The sequence below is a fragment of the Oncorhynchus nerka genome, linkage group LG9b (assembly GCF_034236695.1).
Source record: "Oncorhynchus nerka isolate Pitt River linkage group LG9b, Oner_Uvic_2.0, whole genome shotgun sequence".
NCBI lineage: Eukaryota > Metazoa > Chordata > Actinopteri > Salmoniformes > Salmonidae > Oncorhynchus > Oncorhynchus nerka.
Window position 1 is genome coordinate 40929285 of NC_088424.1, and position 16981 is coordinate 40946265.

A 16981-nucleotide genomic window follows, 5' to 3' on the forward strand; every position below is an offset into this window, starting at 1 on the left:
GATAGGCAAAAGCGGGAGCGAGCGCAGACGGGAACGTCAGGGAAAAGTGGAACAAGGCGGAGAAAGTGTGTAGTTAGTGCGGATACCTTGCTAGAAGTGTCGTAACTGATGACGGTGTAGTGTCCACAGGGAAGTCGAGGCGAAAAGATAAGACGAAAAGTTTATGGAATTATACCCTCTCCACAATTGCTTACTTTGACAAAACAAGGATTATTACAGCCTGAAGACAAGGTATGTCGAGTCTGACTGGTTGTCTTTCCCAGGAGAATGAAACATGTATTATTTACTGTTCTAGTTTGCTAGGTAGTTAATCCTGCTAACTAACTAACTAACTAGCGCGTCTTCCCACAAATGGAGTTTTGCTTTCAGCGAGTAAAACGAGCCACTGGCCTTCTGAAATGAGAAGCAACCTGTTCCGACTCGCTGATCCACGGAACGATAGATTCAGGTGGTTGGATATTACTTGTACCTGGCGTTAGGAGGAAACACCAAACCAGGTAGACTTCCTTATTTCGTGCCCTTAGAATGTGAAATAGAGAAATATTGTACGTTGTTACCCCTAATAACACCACACTAGCTACCTAACCTAGGGGGGAGAGGAGGCATAAATATTCCAGGAAGCTGCTCAGTGGCTTCTTGGCTGGAACACCGACGTTGCATTCCATTGAATTCTACGTCGGGCACAAACTAGCTTTTAAATGGGGAAAGTTACCTCACACGACCTCTACAAGCCATAATGTTGAATAAAATTATATTTTTTTCATACATTACCGGTTGTCCGTGCGGTTGGTCCTTTTTGGCTGTAGGTCATGTGAGACAGTATACCCACAGGAAAGTATCATTAAGGCAACTTTTCAAACCACTGGTAGTGTTTTCAGATGTATATTACATGAAGCACGCACACAATATTAAAGTACATGCGGGAGATGCATGGTGCACTTGTTTACATGGTTCTGCGCGTGTTTCAGATGATAGAAATGTGAACTCACTTCCCCTTAGAAAAGTTTTATAATTCTACTTTTCTGTGGATCTATTGTCACATTCCAACCGAACAACAGCACAGACAACTGGTAAAGTACATTAAAATATGATTTTAATTACACATTCTGGCATGCAGAGGTGAGAGGAAACTTTCCTGATTCAAATGCTCATTTCTGCTCGATGTTGAATTAAATTGCAATTCAAAAGCAGGTGTCCAGGCAACTTCTTGGCATGTTCCTACATGAAGAAGTACCCATAACTAGCAAGACAACTGCAGCTTGCTAACAAAATAGTTTATTTGGTGTTATACACAATCGAATAGAGTTACATTACCTTCATAAAGAATTCACACCACTTGACTTATTCCACATTTTGTGTTACAGCCTGAATTCAAAATGGATTAAATCCCTTTTTTTTCTCACCCATCGACACAAAATACCCCATAATGACAAAGTGAAAAGGTGTATTTATTATTAAAAATTCAAAGCATCTAATTTACGTAAGTAATCATATCCCTGGCCCTGAGTCAATACATGTTAGAATCACCTTTGTCAGTGATTACAGCTGTGAGTCATTCTGGGTAAGTCTCTAAGAGCTTTGCACACCTGGATTGTACAATAATTGTCCATTTATTATTTTCAAAATTCTTCAAGCTCAATTTGGTTGTTGATCGTTGCTAGACAACCATTTTAAAAGTCTTGCCACAGATTTTCCAGCAGATTTAAGTCAAAACTGTAACTCGGCCACTCAGGAACATTCACTGTCTTCTTGTTATGCAAGTCCAGTGTAGATTTGGCCTTGTTCAGTCCTACTGAAAGGTGAATCCATCTCCCAGTGTCTGGTGGAAAGCAGACTGACCAGAGTTTTCCTCTAGGATTGCTTAGCGCTATTCTGTTTCTATTTTTGTCCTGAAAAACACCCCAGTCCGATTACAAGCATACCAATAAGTTCTTCCTAAATATTTCCAAAACTAAAAGCATTGTATTTGGGACAAATCATTCACTGAACGTTAAACCTCAACTATGTCTCGTAATGAATCATGTGGAAATTGAGCAAGTTGAGATGACTAACCTGCTTGGAGTAACCCTGGACAGTAAGCTGTCATGGTCAAAACATATTGATACAACAGTAGTTAAGATGGGGAGAAGTCTGTCCATTATAAAGTGCTGCTCTGCCTTCTTAACAACACTATCAACAAGGCAGGTCCTACAGGCCCTAGTTTCTACCTTCTTAACAACACTATCAACAAGGCAGGTCCTACAGGCCCTAGTTTCTACCTTCTTAACAACACTATCAACAAGGCAGGTCCTACAGGCCCTAGTTTCTACCTTCTTAACAGCACTATCAACAAGGCAGGTCCTACAGTCCCTGGTTTTGGTGCACCTGGACTACTGTTCAGTAGTGTGGTCAGGTACCACAAAGAAGGATTTGTGAAAATTGCAGTTGGCTCAGAACAGGGCAGCACAGCTGGCCCTTAAAAGTACACGGAGAGCTAACATTACTGACATGCATGTCAATCTCTCATGGCTCAAAGTGGAAGAGAGATTGACTTCATCATTACTTGTTTTTGTAAGATGTGTTGACAAGCTGAATGTACTGCGCTGTGTGCTAGTAGTTTAAACAGACCGCTCGGACACCCCACAAGACAGAGTGAGAGGGAGGCAGACTATGGGAGGGACACAGTACTACATAGAGCCATGACTACATGGAACTCTATTCCACATCAGGTAACGGATTCAAGCAGTAGAATCAGATTTAAAAAGCAGGTAAAAATACACCTTATGGAACAACAAGGTCTGTGAAGGGACACACAAAGCTACAGACACATGCATACGCACACATTGTGATATTGTTGTATGGTGGGATTGAGCATGTTGTGGATGTGTGGTGGTGTAGGGATGTTATATGATGTACTGTTTTATCTTTAGCTCATTCAGTACAAACATAGTTCTCTGTTTTATCTGTTGTTTTAAATGTAATGTGGATGGTTTGGTGTGTTTGGACCCCAGGAAGAGTAGCTACTGTCTTGGCAGGAACTAATGGGGATCCATAATAAACCCCAGGAAGAGTAGCTACTGTCTTGGCAGGAACTAATGGGGATCCATGATAAACCCCAGGAAGAGTAGCTACTGTCTTGGCAGGAACTAATGGGGATCCATGATAAACCCCAGGAAGAGTAGCTACTGTCTTGGCAGGAACTAATGGGGATCCATGATAAACCCCAGGAAGAGTAGCTACTGTCTTGGCAGGAACTAATGGGGATCCATGATAAACCCCAGGAAGAGTAGCTACTGTCTTGGCAGGAACTAATGGGGATCCATGATAAACCCCAGGAAGAGTAGCTACTGTCTTGGCAGGAACTAATGGGGATCCATGATAAACCCCAGGAAGAGTAGCTACTGTCTTGGCAGGAACTAATGGGGATCCATGATAAACCCCAGGAAGAGTAGCTACTGTCTTGGCAGGAACTAATGGGGATCCATGATAAACCCCAGGAAGAGTAGCTACTGTCTTGGCAGGAACTAATGGGGATCCATGATAAACCCCAGGAAGAGTAGCTACTGTCTTGGCAGGAACTAATGGGGATCCATGATAAACCCCAGGAAGAGTAGCTACTGTCTTGGCAGGAACTAATGGGGATCCATAATAAACCCCAGGAAGAGTAGCTACTGTCTTGGCAGGAACTAATGGGGATCCATGATAAACCCCAGGAAGAGTAGCTACTGTCTTGGCAGGAACTAATGGGGATCCATGATAAACCCCAGGAAGAGTAGCTGCTGTCTTGGCAGGAACTAATGGGGATCCATGATAAATACACATAACATGACGCAGCCGCTGCTGTTCTAGACAATATGAAGAGTGTTACTCAGTAATGTGTTTTATTGGATTTGCCCCAAATCTAACACTTTGTATTCCGGACAAAAAGTGCATTTCTTTGTCATATTTTGTTGTTGTTGTTGCAGTTTTACTTTAGTTCCTTGAGTTGAAAACAGGATGTTTTGGAATATCTCTTATTCTGTTCACAAACTAGCCACCAAATTAATCACTGTAACCAAAAAAACATTTGGAAAGTTTGAGGTGAGGGAGAAAGTGTGGTGGAACAAGTATTAGCATTGTTAAGTATCTTGCTAACTGTATCGACTTGTCCGTTAGCTAGCCAGAGAAATGTTGAGCAACATTAGCCAACTCACCTGATCAAATAATTGAGTTTATGGTGTGAGAATTAGCTTGCTAATAAAGTCAGACAGCTAACGTTACAACATCAGATGAGCTAACATTAGTAACCTAACCAATTCGCTATTGTATTAACTATACGACTCCTTGCCGTTCTTCAAGTTATAACGCGTTAGTTGCTCACTGGACCCCGGCAATCTGTGTGACACGTTAACTAGCTAACGAACTAACCGCTGTCTATTAACCAATCTTTTCCATCTACAGTATGTGGTTCATTTTCAGAATGAGAGAATTAGGTGAAAATGACATCTTAAGACATGTCATTTTGCAGTAAAGTCTTGGCAACAAATAACATTGGACTGCTTTCTTTACATGTTTTAGCTGTGAGTTAGGTTCACATGAACCACTTTTAATGTTACACACAGAGACTGATTATGTAGATCACATTCTTTGTTATTTGGGGAGGCAGGGTAGTGGTTAGAGCGTTGGGCTAGTAACCGGAAGGTTGCAAGTTCAAATCCCCGAGCTGACAAGGTACAAATCTGTCGTTCTGCCCCTGAACAAGGTAGTTTGTTCTTAACTGACTTGCCTAGTTAAATAAAGGTAAAATAAAAAAATTAAATGTAATTAGTTTAACCTGCATCTCCCCCTAGCAGGGATTTTTTTGTGCATGTTTCAGTGCAACACAAAACAAAGTATCACCTTTTTGGGCCTTCAGCACTCTGTCACTCTGTCACTGTCAATTAGGTTAGTATTGTGGATAGCCTACAGTGTTGTTGATGTGGGTGTATTGATACACCATCCTACAGTGTTGTTGATGTGGGTGTATTGATACACCATCCTACAGTGTTGTTGATGTGGGTGTATTGATACACCATCCTACAGTGTTGTTGATGTGGGTGTATTGATACACCATCCTACAGTGTTGTTGATGTGGGTGTATTGATACACCATCCTACAGTGTTGTTGATGTGGGTGTATTGATACACCATCCTACAGTGTTGTTGATGTGGGTGTATTGATACACCATCCTACAGTGTTGTTGATGTGGGTGTATTGATACACCATCCTACAGTGTTGTTGATGTGGGTGTATTGATACACCATCCAGTGTAATGAATAACTTCACCATGCTCAAAGGGAGACTCAATGTCTGCTTTTTTTAAAGCCCATCTACAAGGTCCCCTTTGTGAGGCAGTGGTAAAACTCCCTGGTGTGTGGTAGAATGTGTTTTTACATTTACTGAGGGACCTGACAGTTAATTGTATGTGTGGGGTACAGAGGTGAGGTAGTCATTCAAAAATCATGTTAAAGACTATTATTGCAACTTATTATGTGACTTGTTTAGCAAATTATTACTCCTGAATGTATTTAGGCCATATAACAAAGGGGTTGAATACTTAGACTCGACATTTCAGCTTTTCATTTTTGATGAATTTGTAAAAATGTCTAAAAACATAATTCTACATTGACATTATGGGGTATTGTGGGTAGGTCAGTGATGACAGAATCTAATTGTGATCCATTTTAAATTCAGGCCGTAACACAACAAAGTGTAGGGATACTTTCTGAGGCGCTGCATGTTGTCCTGCCTCCAAAGTGTTCCCACATAATAGAGAGATATGTGTTCATATACAAATGTAAGCAAGGTTTGACATGATTATTTTAGTCAAATATTATATCTGTTTGGGCTTCTTCCGGTCAATTTGCAATCTACAAATGATTTGAAATGATGTTTTGACCCCGTGACCATCCGCTCTACAGGCCACGCCTGTGTCTAGTTGATGATCCCTGGTTTATGGTTTGATCATTTCTCTGGGCTTCTACATTCCATATGATGTTGATTTATATGTAATGCTGGCAGCAGCAGTCAGGCCCAGGGAGGAAGGAACCTTCAGAAGAACCAGACTCAGCCCATCCTTCCCCGGCTAGAGAAGGATTTCGTTTATTTAGCTTGACCAGGTCATTTAGAGTCCATTGGATGTTGCAGCATAACCTCAGACATCCACAGGCTCAATTACTAGAGCGCCGTTTGGGGACGAGATGAGTTGGACTCACACCATGGCAATACCATCAAGTTGGCTGGATGTCCTTTGGGTGGTGGACCATTCTTGGTACACACGGGAAACTGTTGAGTGTGAAAAACTCAGCAGCGTTGCAGTTCTTGACACAAACTGGTGCACCTGGCACCTACCAGACCCCATTCAAAGGCACTTACATGTTTTGTCTTACCCATTCACCCTCTGAATTCCACACAGACACCATCCATGTCTCAAGGCTTAAGAAACCTTCTTTAACCCGTCTCCTCCCCTTCATCTACACTGATTGAAGTGGATTTAACTAGTGACATAAGGGATCATATCTTTCACCTGGATTCACCTGGTCAGTCTGTCTGTCATGGAAAGAGCAGGTGTTCTTAATGTTTTGTGTACGCAGCAGTGGTGTAAAGTACTTCAGTAAAATACTTTAAAGTACTACTTAAGTAGTTTATTGAAGTATCTGTACTTTACCTGACTATTTATATTTTTACAACTTTTACTTTTACTCTACTACATTACTAAATAAAATAATATACTTTTTTATCCATTCATTTTCCCTGACACCCAAAAGTACCTGTTACATTTTCAATGCTTAGCAGGACAGGAAAAGAGTCCAATTCACACACTTATCAAGAGAACATCCCTGGTCATGCATACTGCCTCTGGTCTGGCAGTAGGGATGACCGGACCCCCCCCCCCAAAAAAAAAAAAACAATATGGTGCCGTTTGCTTTATATATAAACGATTTGAAACGATTATACTTTTTCTTTTCATACTTAAGTATATTTTAGCAATTACATGTACTTTTGATATTAAACCAAATACTTTTAGGCTTTTGCTCAAGTAGTATTTTACTGGGTGACTCACCTTAACAGAAAATGGCTCAAGTAAAAGTATCTTTACTTCTACTCAAGTATGACAATTGGATACTTTTTCCACCACTGATACTCAGTGTATATTTAAGCAATAATGTGGTATATGGGGGTGTGGTATATGGGGGTGTGGTATATGGCCAATATAGCACATGTTTAGGGCTGTTCTTTGGCACAAAGCATACTGCCATCAGGTCTGTACCCTTTCATTCAGTAGAATTCTGTAAAGTGTTCTGTATTTTTCCCCCAATTAACAATAAACTTTGCTGATTGATGTATTGTTTTTTTCTTACAGTATTTAACAAACTTGAAAGTACTTTTTTAGGAGAGAGTGGTCTGTGCGCAGGCAAGCAGGTTGCGCACAGCAGCTTGAGATGATTTGATTGACAGTTCTGGTTGCCTAGTGATGGAAGTCAGAAGCAGCATTCCTGTTACAGACAAGTAAAATGTCCGTTCATATCACCGGAGAAGGTTTGGCATTTTAAAAACCCGTAATGTAGCCTACCCTAACAGACAGACAGACAGACATGCTGTAGCCGAGGTGCGTTTAACGGGCCACATTCCATTATGTCTGGAAAGCGTAAGCAATACATGCTACCGATAGCCTACTGTAATGAGGTAAAATGAAGAGAAGGATTATCTGTGCTTGCAGGACTGTCCCTAAGACATTGGTACCATGAATACGCTAGGATACACACAGACCTCCATTATTAGCCGGAGAGAGGGAGGCAGACGAAAGATGCTCATATGTTTTGGTAATCTGCATTTCGCAATGTCTTTTCGTTCATGCCTTAAATTCACCAAGTATCCTAAAGTTCACCTCCTCTCTGGTTTTATTTCAATTACAGTCTTCCCCCAGGCCTTTATAACCGATCGTTTAAAACATGGAAAATAATGTTTTATGATAACTGAAGTGTGATTTCAATGAAGTGAGGGGGGACATAGAAACATGTGGTAATGCAGACACCAGCCGTGCATCAGTCATTACCACGGTGTCTGGCATTGATTATTAGATGAAGAGACAGGGTCCTGGTCAAACGTAGTGCACTACATAGGGAATAGGGTGCTATGGGTCCTGGTCAAAAGTAGTGCACTACATAGGGAATAGGGTGCTATGGGTCCTGGTCAAATGTAGTGCACTACACAGGGAAGGGTGCTATGGGTCCTGGTCAAAAGTAGTGCACTACATAGGGAATAGGGTGCTATGGGTTCTGGTCAAAAGTAGTGCACTACATAGGAAATAGGGTGCTATGGGTTCTGGTCAAAAGTAGTGCACTACATAGGGAATAGGGTGCTATGGGCTCTGGTCATAAGTAGTGCACTATATAGGGTGCTATTTGGGATGCTACCACAGAGTCCCAGCATTCCTAACTTGGCCTGATTTATGTCCTCTAGCTATTCTCTCTGTGACCCTTGTTTGTGTTCAGTACCATTGAAACTGCCCCTCCCTCCAAGTCCCACCCCATACCTCATTATACGTAATCCTCTTTGTTCCTGGAGGAACATAGGGCCCGCCCGCCCTAAAGCACCTCCATTGTAAATCCCATCCCCTTATTGTCACGGAATACAAGTGGCTTTTAAAAGTCAATGCTGTGTCTTTTGGCTCTCTGCAGGCAGACTGATGCGGATCAAAGCCGTGTTAAAGTGTGGTAGTTGTTCCTGTAGACAATGGCTCCAGAAACTGCCTTCGTCTTCCTTCAAACTGCACGCAGAGACATACAAATTATATCCATAAATTAATCTGACTGGGTTTGTAGAAAATGGGTTTAATTGCCCAAATGTCACACTGTCCTTTTAAAGGGATGCTGCTAGGGACATACTCTGTTCCCGCCACTTTGATAAGAAGTGATCTTCATAGCAGGTTAGGAAAGCATTTTTGCTCACCCTAACCCTTTTCTTAACCTTAACCTGAGTCTCCTAACCTTAACCTGAGTCTCCTAACCTTAACCTGAGTCTCCTAACCTTAACCTGAGTCTCCTAACCCTAATCCTTTTCTTAACCTTAATCTGAGTCTCCTAACCTTAACCTGAGTCTCCTAACCCTAATCCTTTTCTTAACCTTAATCTGAGTCTTCTAACCTTAATCTGAGTCTTCTAACCTTAACCTGAGTCTCCTAACCCTAATCCTTTTCTTAACCTTAATCTGAGTCTTCTAACCTTAATCTGAGTCTTCTAACCTTAACCTGAGTCTCCTAACCCTAACCCTTTTCTTAACCTTAACCTGAGTCTTCTAACCTTAATCTGAGTCTCCTAACCCTTTTCTTAACCTTAATCTGAGTCTTCTAACCTTAACCTGAGTCCCCTAACCTGCTACTTTAATTATCCTAATCTGAGTCTTCTAACCTTAACCTGAGTCCCCTAACCTGCTACTTTAATTATCCTAATCTGAGTCTTCTAACCTTAACCTGAGTCCCCTAACCTGCTACTTTAATTATCCTAATCTGAGTCTTCTAACCTTAACCTGAGTCCCCTAACCTGCTACTTTAATTATCCTAATCTGCTGTAATAAATTCTCCAAACCAGCTATGAAAAAGTCACTTTGGTATGGAAGGGGTGTGAAACGAGTGCTTCACTACATTTCTAGGGGTGTTTATCTGGGACAGTGCCGTCTAGATATAGGTCTAATCAACTAGTAGCAAACTGGTTCTCTGTCCAGTCCACACGGTGCTAGCCAGGCTCAGTCAGGTTGTCAGTCGACAGCAGTGCATGGACTTGGTACGAGAGGCCTAGGCATACAGTGGCAACACAAAGTACCTGAACCCTTTGGAAATACCCAGATTTCTGCATAAAATTTGATCTGGTCTTCATCTAGGTCACGACAATAGACGGACGCAGTCTGCTTAAACTAATAACACACAAACAACTATACGTTATCATGTCTTTATTGAACACACCGTGTACACATTTTAACAGTGCAGGGTGGGAAAAGTATGTGAACCCTTGGATTTAATAACTAGTTGAGCCTCGTTTGGCAGCAATAAACTCAACCAAGCGTTTTCTGTAGTTGCGGATCAGACCTTGCACAACGGTCAGGAGGAATTTTGGACTCTTTCTCTTCACAAAACTGTTTCAGTTCAGCAAAGTTCTTGGGATGTCTGGTATGAACCGCCGCCTTGAGGTCATGCACAGCATCTCCATCGGGTTGAGGTCAGGACAATGACTGGGCCACTCCAGAAGGCCAGGACTCTGACTGGGCCACTCCAGAAGGCCAGGACTCTGACTGGGCCACTCCAGAAGGCCAGGACTCTGACTGGGCCACTCCAGAAGGTCAGGACTCTGACTGGGCCACTCCAGAAGGCCAGGACTCTGACTGGGCCACTCCAGAAGGCCAGGACTCTGACTGGGCCACTCCAGAAGGCCAGGACTCTGACTGGGCCACTCCAGAAGGCCAGGACTCTGACTGGGCCACTCCAGAAGGCCAGGACTCTGACCAGCCACTCCAGAAGGTCAGGACTCTGTCTGGGCCACTCCAGAAGGCCAGGACTCTGTCTGGGCCACTCCTCCAGGACTCTGACTGGGCCACTCCAGAAGGCCAGGACTCTGACTGGGCCACTCCAGAAGGCCAGGACTCTGACTGGGCCACTCCAGAAGGCCAGGACTCTGACTGGGCCACTCCAGAAGGTCAGGACTCTGACTGGGCCACTCCAGAAGGTCAGGACTCTGACTGGGCCACAGGTGTATTGTCTTCTGTTGTCTAGTGTTGTGTTCCTTCCAAACAACTCAACTTTAGTTGAATCTGTCCACAGAATATTTTTCCAGAAGCGCTGTGGAACATCCACATGCTCTTCTGTGAACTTCAGACGTGCAGCAGTGTTTTTTTGGACAGCAGAGGCTTCTTCCGTGGTGTCCTCCCATGAACACCAGTCTTGTTTAGTGTTTTATGTATCGTAGACTCGTCAACAGAGATGTAAGTCTTTAGCTGACAGCAGAGGCTTCTTCCCTGGTGTCCTCCCATGAACACCAGCCTTGTTTAGTGTTTTATGTATCGTAGACTCGTCAACAGAGATGTAAGTCTTTAGCTGACAGCAGAGGCTTCTTCCGTGGTGTCCTCCCATGAACACCAGTCTTGTTTAGTGTTTTATGTATCGTAGACTCGTCAACAGAGATGTAAGTCTTTAGCTGACAGCAGAGGCTTCTTCCGTGGTGTCCTCCCATGAACACCAGTCTTGTTTAGTGTTTTATGTATCGTAGACTCGTCAACAGAGATGTAAGTCTTTAGCTGACAGCAGTGGCTTCTTCCCTGGTGTCCTCCCATGAACACCAGTCTTGTTTAGTGTTTTATGTATCGTAGACTCGTCAACAGAGATGTAAGTCTTTAGCTGACAGTCTAGGATTCTTCTTAGCCTCATTGAGCATTCTGCGCTGTGCTCTGGCAGTCATCTTTCCAGGATGGCCACTCCTAGAGAGAGTAGCAACAGTGCTGATCTTTCTCCATTTACAGACATTTTCTCTTACTGTGGACTGATGAACATCAAGGCTTTTAGAGATACTTTTGTAACCCTTTCCAGCTTTATTGCAAGTCAACAATTCTTAATCTTGGGTCTTCTGAGCTCTCTTTTTGTTTGAGGCATGGTTCACATCAGGCAATGCTTCTTGTGAATAGCAAACTCACATTTTGTGAGTGTTTTTATAGGGCAAGGCAGCTCTAACCAACATCTCCAATCTTGTCTCAATGATTGTACTCCAGGTTAGCTGACTCCTGATTCCAATTAGCTTTTGGAGAAGTCATTAGCCTTGGGGTTCACATACTTTTACCAACCTACACTGTGAATGTTTAAATGATGTGTTCAATATAGACAAGAAAAATACAATAATTAGTGTTATTTAGTTTAAGCACAATTCTATGTAGAAATCCAGGTCATTTCAAAGGGTTCACATACTTTTTCTTGCCACGAGCTAGTTCTGAGATTTTTACATTATAATATGCCATTTGTAGCTGACACATTTATCCAAAGCGACTTAGCCATGCGTGCATACATTTTCAGTATGGGTAGCCCCCCGGTGGAAATCAATCCCACAATCCTTGGCGTTTCAAGCGTCATGCTCTACCAACTGAGCCACACAGGACCTAACCTCACACCTTGCAAAGCAGTACCCAATACCTTAGTCAGTCTGCAACTACCGCAGGCGAGGAGGCACACATCCTGTCAGTGCTGCTCTCTTCATGTGCCAGAGACGCCTGAAAAGCCTCTGGGAAGCAAGGTCGCTAGAAGAGACTGGCGTCTTGTCTTGGCCACCCTCCATATCTCCTCAAAATAAGGTTTAGTCTGGACAGACCGAGAACGGCTGCATCTTCCTGTCATTCTCGCCTGCAGAAACTGTCCGTCTGTCTGTCAGGAAATGCAGCTAGGAAATCAATCAGACCAAGTCTCTGTCCTAAATGTCACCCATACCCTATATAGTGCACTACTTTTGCACCCATACCCTATATAGTGCACTACTTTTGCACCCTATTCCCTATATAGTGCACTGCTTTTGACCAGAGACCACACAGCTCTGGTCAAAAGTAGAACACTGATAGGGAATAGGTTTCCATTTTAGGATGCACCCACAGTCGTCACATCTGGCCCCTATTCAGTGTCCAATACTATAGAATGAATATGCTGGCCAGTGGCTCTGCTCAGCTCAGCTGTGATTTATCATTCGGTAAACCATGGATGTTTGGTGGGATTAGTAGCCGTGGAGAGTGTGGTTGTGGTAATATTGGTGTTCTGGCTGAGGTATTCCTATTAGGGGAGTTAGTTAATCACACAGTCTCACGGTGTGTGTTTTAAGGTAATGATCTAAAGATAACATCTACTGTGAGTGACTGCAGACAAATGGCATCCCATTTTGTAAAGGTTCTGGTCAAAAGTAGTTTGTTAGAAAGGGTAAGGGGTGCCATTTGGGACAAACTAGGAATTGCTGGAGAGATACTGCTATAATAGCCTATTGCAGACTGTGTAGACAGATGTTGATTGAGAACACATTTTATCTGTGTCTGAAATGGCAACTAGTTTCCGATATAGTGCACTACGAAGTAGGGTGCTGTTTGAGATGCAACCTAGGCCTGACGAATTGTGATTCATAAAACCACCATCTGTTTGTTTACCACAGTGGGTTATTGGGTTTGAATTTAAATTACCCATGAGACACTGTGTTGTTTATTTGGATCCTCTCTCTGGCTTCTTGTTCTTCTGTAGCGTGTGATGTGTGATCCACCTGAGTCTTCAGTGCTAATACATTCTGAGGGTTTTATCTTCACACTGCTCTGCTTTAGAAAAACAAACATGTATTGAGCCTTTATTTAACTAGGCAAGCTAAAGAAAGGATGAGAATAAATCCAAAGTTGTCAGCACAGTGCACACTGAGCCACCTCAAGGCTGGACGTGCCTATCCCACAATCACCCCTATGAAGAAAGCAGGCGGTGGACTTGGTTGGTTTGTTAATGAGCGTTCTGCTTTAGGACCCTTTTCAGTACGGCTTGTCTGAGCCTGTTTCTGTAGCGTACGGCAGCTTGATGAACAAGTACATCCCCCTGGACGGCTTTGGTATGGGTTGTCCTAGTGAAAATCAAACCCACAATCCTTGGCGTTGCCAGCGCCATACTCTTTGGTACCGGGGATCAAAACCCCCCAACCTTCCAATCTCAGGGCGGGACACTAACCACAAGGCCACATAACTCGTACCCCTTTCTGGGTCGTTTTTAGACCAGTCTCGGGGCCTCTAGCTGGGTGTTGGCTGGCTCAGTAGAGACAGGGTATAAATACTCAAAGCAGTTTGGCTCGCTGTGGTTTTCTTTCTTAAGTCCCCAATAACTAGGCTACTCAAAACCAATGTTTTTGAAAAGGATGGTTTGGTGGATGGATGGTTTGGTGGTCTGGGGGACATTTGAGAGCACTGACACCGTGTTTGTGTGATGATGACTGTCTTAACTAGCCTGTGTAAAGTTGGACGGCGGGATTTATCCAAGTACTGTACATGAAACATGGCCTAACTTTGAGGCTCGGCAAATCAGCAAGGGCCTCGGGCTCGGCAAATCAGCAAGTGCCTCGGGCTCGGCAAATCAGCAAGGGCCTCGGGCTCGGCAAACCACCAACTTCCCCTTCTGGAGCACAGTTTAGCCTGTCGGCATAACATCAGGACATTAAACATTATCACTGAGCTGGCACAGGGTTTTGGGTTGGATTGTGACAAGCTCAAATACTTGTACTGACTGTCAACTTCGTCTCTAGACCAATTGTGGGAATGTCAAAAGTGAAATTGAGCAATTCATTTTGGATTCCAGGCTAGTGAATGTCTCTCTTAGGTGGAGCTGCTCATCAAAGGTCAGATTGTGCAACAAGCTGCACATGACTGAGCTCATTTTTTGTCCCTAGCCTCAGGTATGTGTGGCTTCATGAGGGAAGTATGTGTGAGTTGAGTAATCAGAACAACGAATGGCACTGTGCTGCAGGTCTGGGGCCAGTCAGTCAGAGCTGCAGGTCTGGGGCCAGTCAGTCAGAGCTGCAGGTCTGGGGCCAGTCAGTCAGAGCTGCAGGTCTGGGGCCAGTCAGTCAGAGCTGCAGGTCTGGGGCCAGTCCAGGTCAGTCAGAGCTGCAGGTCTGGGGCCAGTCAGTCAGGCTGCAGGGTCAGTCAGAGCTGCAGGTCTGGGGCCGGTCAGCTCAGGTCTGGGGCCGGTCAGCTGCAGGTCTGGGGGGGTGGGGCCAGTCGGCTGCAGTCAGTCAGAGCTGCAGGTCTGGGGCCAGTCAGTCAGAGCTGCAGGTCTGGGGCCAGTCAGTCAGAGCTGCAGGTCTGGGGCCGGTCAGTCAGAGCTGCAGGTCTGGGGCCGGTCAGTCAGAGCTGCAGGTCTGGGGCCGGTCAGTCAGAGCTGCAGGTCTGGGGTCAGAGCTGCAGGTCTGGGGCCGGTCAGTCAGAGCTGCAGGTCTGGGGCCGGTCAGTCAGAGCTGCAGGTCTGGGGCCGGTCAGTCAGAGCTGCAGGTCTGGGGCCGGTCAGTCAGAGCTGCAGGTCTGGGGCCGGTCAGTCAGAGCTGCAGGTCAGTCAGAGCTGCAGGTCGGTCAGTCAGAGCTGCAGGTTTACGGCCGGTCAGTCAGAGCTGCAGGTCTGGGGCCGGTCAGTCAGAGCTGCTCAGAGGTTTACGGCCGGTCAGTCAGAGTCAGGTCTGGGGCCGGTCAGTCAGAATGGGAGAAAGAGGAACACGTGAGTCGTACTAGTCACTCTCACTCCCTTTAATGTTATCTAAACCCAGTCAGCCTCGTGGATGGGTTTACCCAGTCAGCCTCGTGGATGGGTTTACCCAGTCAGCCTCGTGGATGGGTTTACCCAGTCAGCCTCGTGGATGGGTTTACCCAGTCAGCCTCGTGGATGGGTTTACCCAGTCAGCCTTGTCTTCAGTCTTTTCTCTTGACTGTGTGTGTTCCTGTAATCTTATCTACCTGTTCCAGGCTGCTTCCTAGGCTGGGAGTACAACTCTTACTGTTTACAGTGTACATAGATGTGGGGAGTGGGATTGCCAGTCAGTCTATGCTCTCTTGTCCCATCCCTCCATTCTATATTGTGTGTTTAAACTACACAAGCACAGAAATCTTGGAGTTGAAGGATTCTAGATTTCTTGCTAATTCTCTCCTGATTCCAGGAATCTTTTACGGGACTTTTGCAACCCTAGTGTGTATATAAACTAATGTTATGATAAACTAGGCCTTTTCTCTCTTCTCCCCAGTAGTACGGTGGGCCATGCAGAGCCAGCCTGTGTCCCTGCAGAGGTGAGCTCCAGCACCAGCCAACGTTTTCACCGTGATGGCAGCAGAGCGGGATGGGCGGGGGTGTGAGCTGCCCATCGCCCCGGGCCAGGTGTACATCGAGGTGGAGTATGACTACAATTACAAGTCCAAGGAGCGTCTGGTCTCCATCCACCAGGGAGAGTGTTACATGTTGGTGAAAAAGACCAACGGGGACTGGTGGCAGGTCAAGAAGGAGGAGGGGGCCAAGGCGTTCTATGTCCCAGCGCAGTACGTCAGGGAGGTCCGCAAGGCCCTCATGCCGCCTCCCAAGCCCCTGCACCTGGGGCATCACCGTGGGGGGAGCGGGGGAAACCCTGTGCGGGTCAAACCCATCGTCCTGGAGATGGACAGATCTAACGAGAGCCTGAATGTGACCAGTTTCAGTCGGCCCTCTCCCTCCTCACCTTCTCCCTCCTCCTCGTCGGGGGCAGCCCTCACCCCTCCGAGGCAGCACAGGGACGCCAACCAGAACCCTGGTAGAGACCCTGGTAGCCCCACTGACTACGACAGGGCCTTGGTAGATGTCCTCCAAAACACTCACGCTCCTGGACGGGGATGTAACACGCTGCCCCGTGCCCGTGCAACCTCCCCTGAGCTCCGCAGGGCGCCCCTGGATGTGGACATGCCTCCGGGGCACTGTGACTCGGAGGGGTCGGAGAGACGCAACGACTCAGAGTCTGGAGATGAGCTGAGCAGCGGTTCTAGTGAACACTTGCAGGTAAGATCTCTCCATCTCTCTCTGTTAAGGTCTCTCCATCTCTCTCTCAGTTAAGATCTCTCCATCTCTCTCTCTGTTAAGATCTCTCCATCTCTCTCTCTGTTAAGATCTCTCCATCTCTCTCTCTGTTAAGGTCTCTCCATCTCTCTCTCTGTTAAGGTCTCTCCATCTCTCTCTCTGTTAAGATCTCTCCATCTCTCTCTGTTAAGGTCTCTCCATCTCTCTCTCTGTTAAGGTCTCTCCATCTCTCTCTCTGTTAAGGTCTCTCCATCTCTCTCTGTTAAGGTCTCTCCATCTCTCTCTCTGTTAAGGTCTCTCCATCTCTCTCTCTGTTAAGGTCTCTCCATCTCTCTCTGTTAAGGTCTCTCCATCTCTCTCTCTGTTAAGATCTCTCCATCTCTCTCTCTGTTAAGGTCTCTCCATCTCTCTCTGTTAAGA

The 16981-nt window shown here is 45.2% G+C and overlaps 1 protein-coding gene across 8 annotated transcripts in view; it reads left to right on the forward strand.

Annotated features, from left to right (window-relative positions):
- The window catches only part of LOC115114733 (rho GTPase-activating protein 12-like), a 182779-nt gene continuing 165798 nt past the window's right edge, over positions 1–16981 (forward strand). For 3 of the 8 annotated variants that reach the window (XM_065013699.1, XM_065013703.1, XM_065013702.1), the window contains exons 1-2: positions 1–231; positions 15765–16543. In XM_065013699.1, coding sequence (XP_064869771.1) covers positions 15842–16543 — 702 coding nt within the window. In that variant the 5' untranslated portion in view covers positions 1–231; positions 15765–15841. Of the gene's footprint in view, positions 232–255; positions 498–15764; positions 16544–16981 lie in introns of those variants that run through there. The other 5 variants (XM_065013704.1, XM_065013705.1, XM_065013700.1 and 2 more) reach the window with 4 other exon arrangements.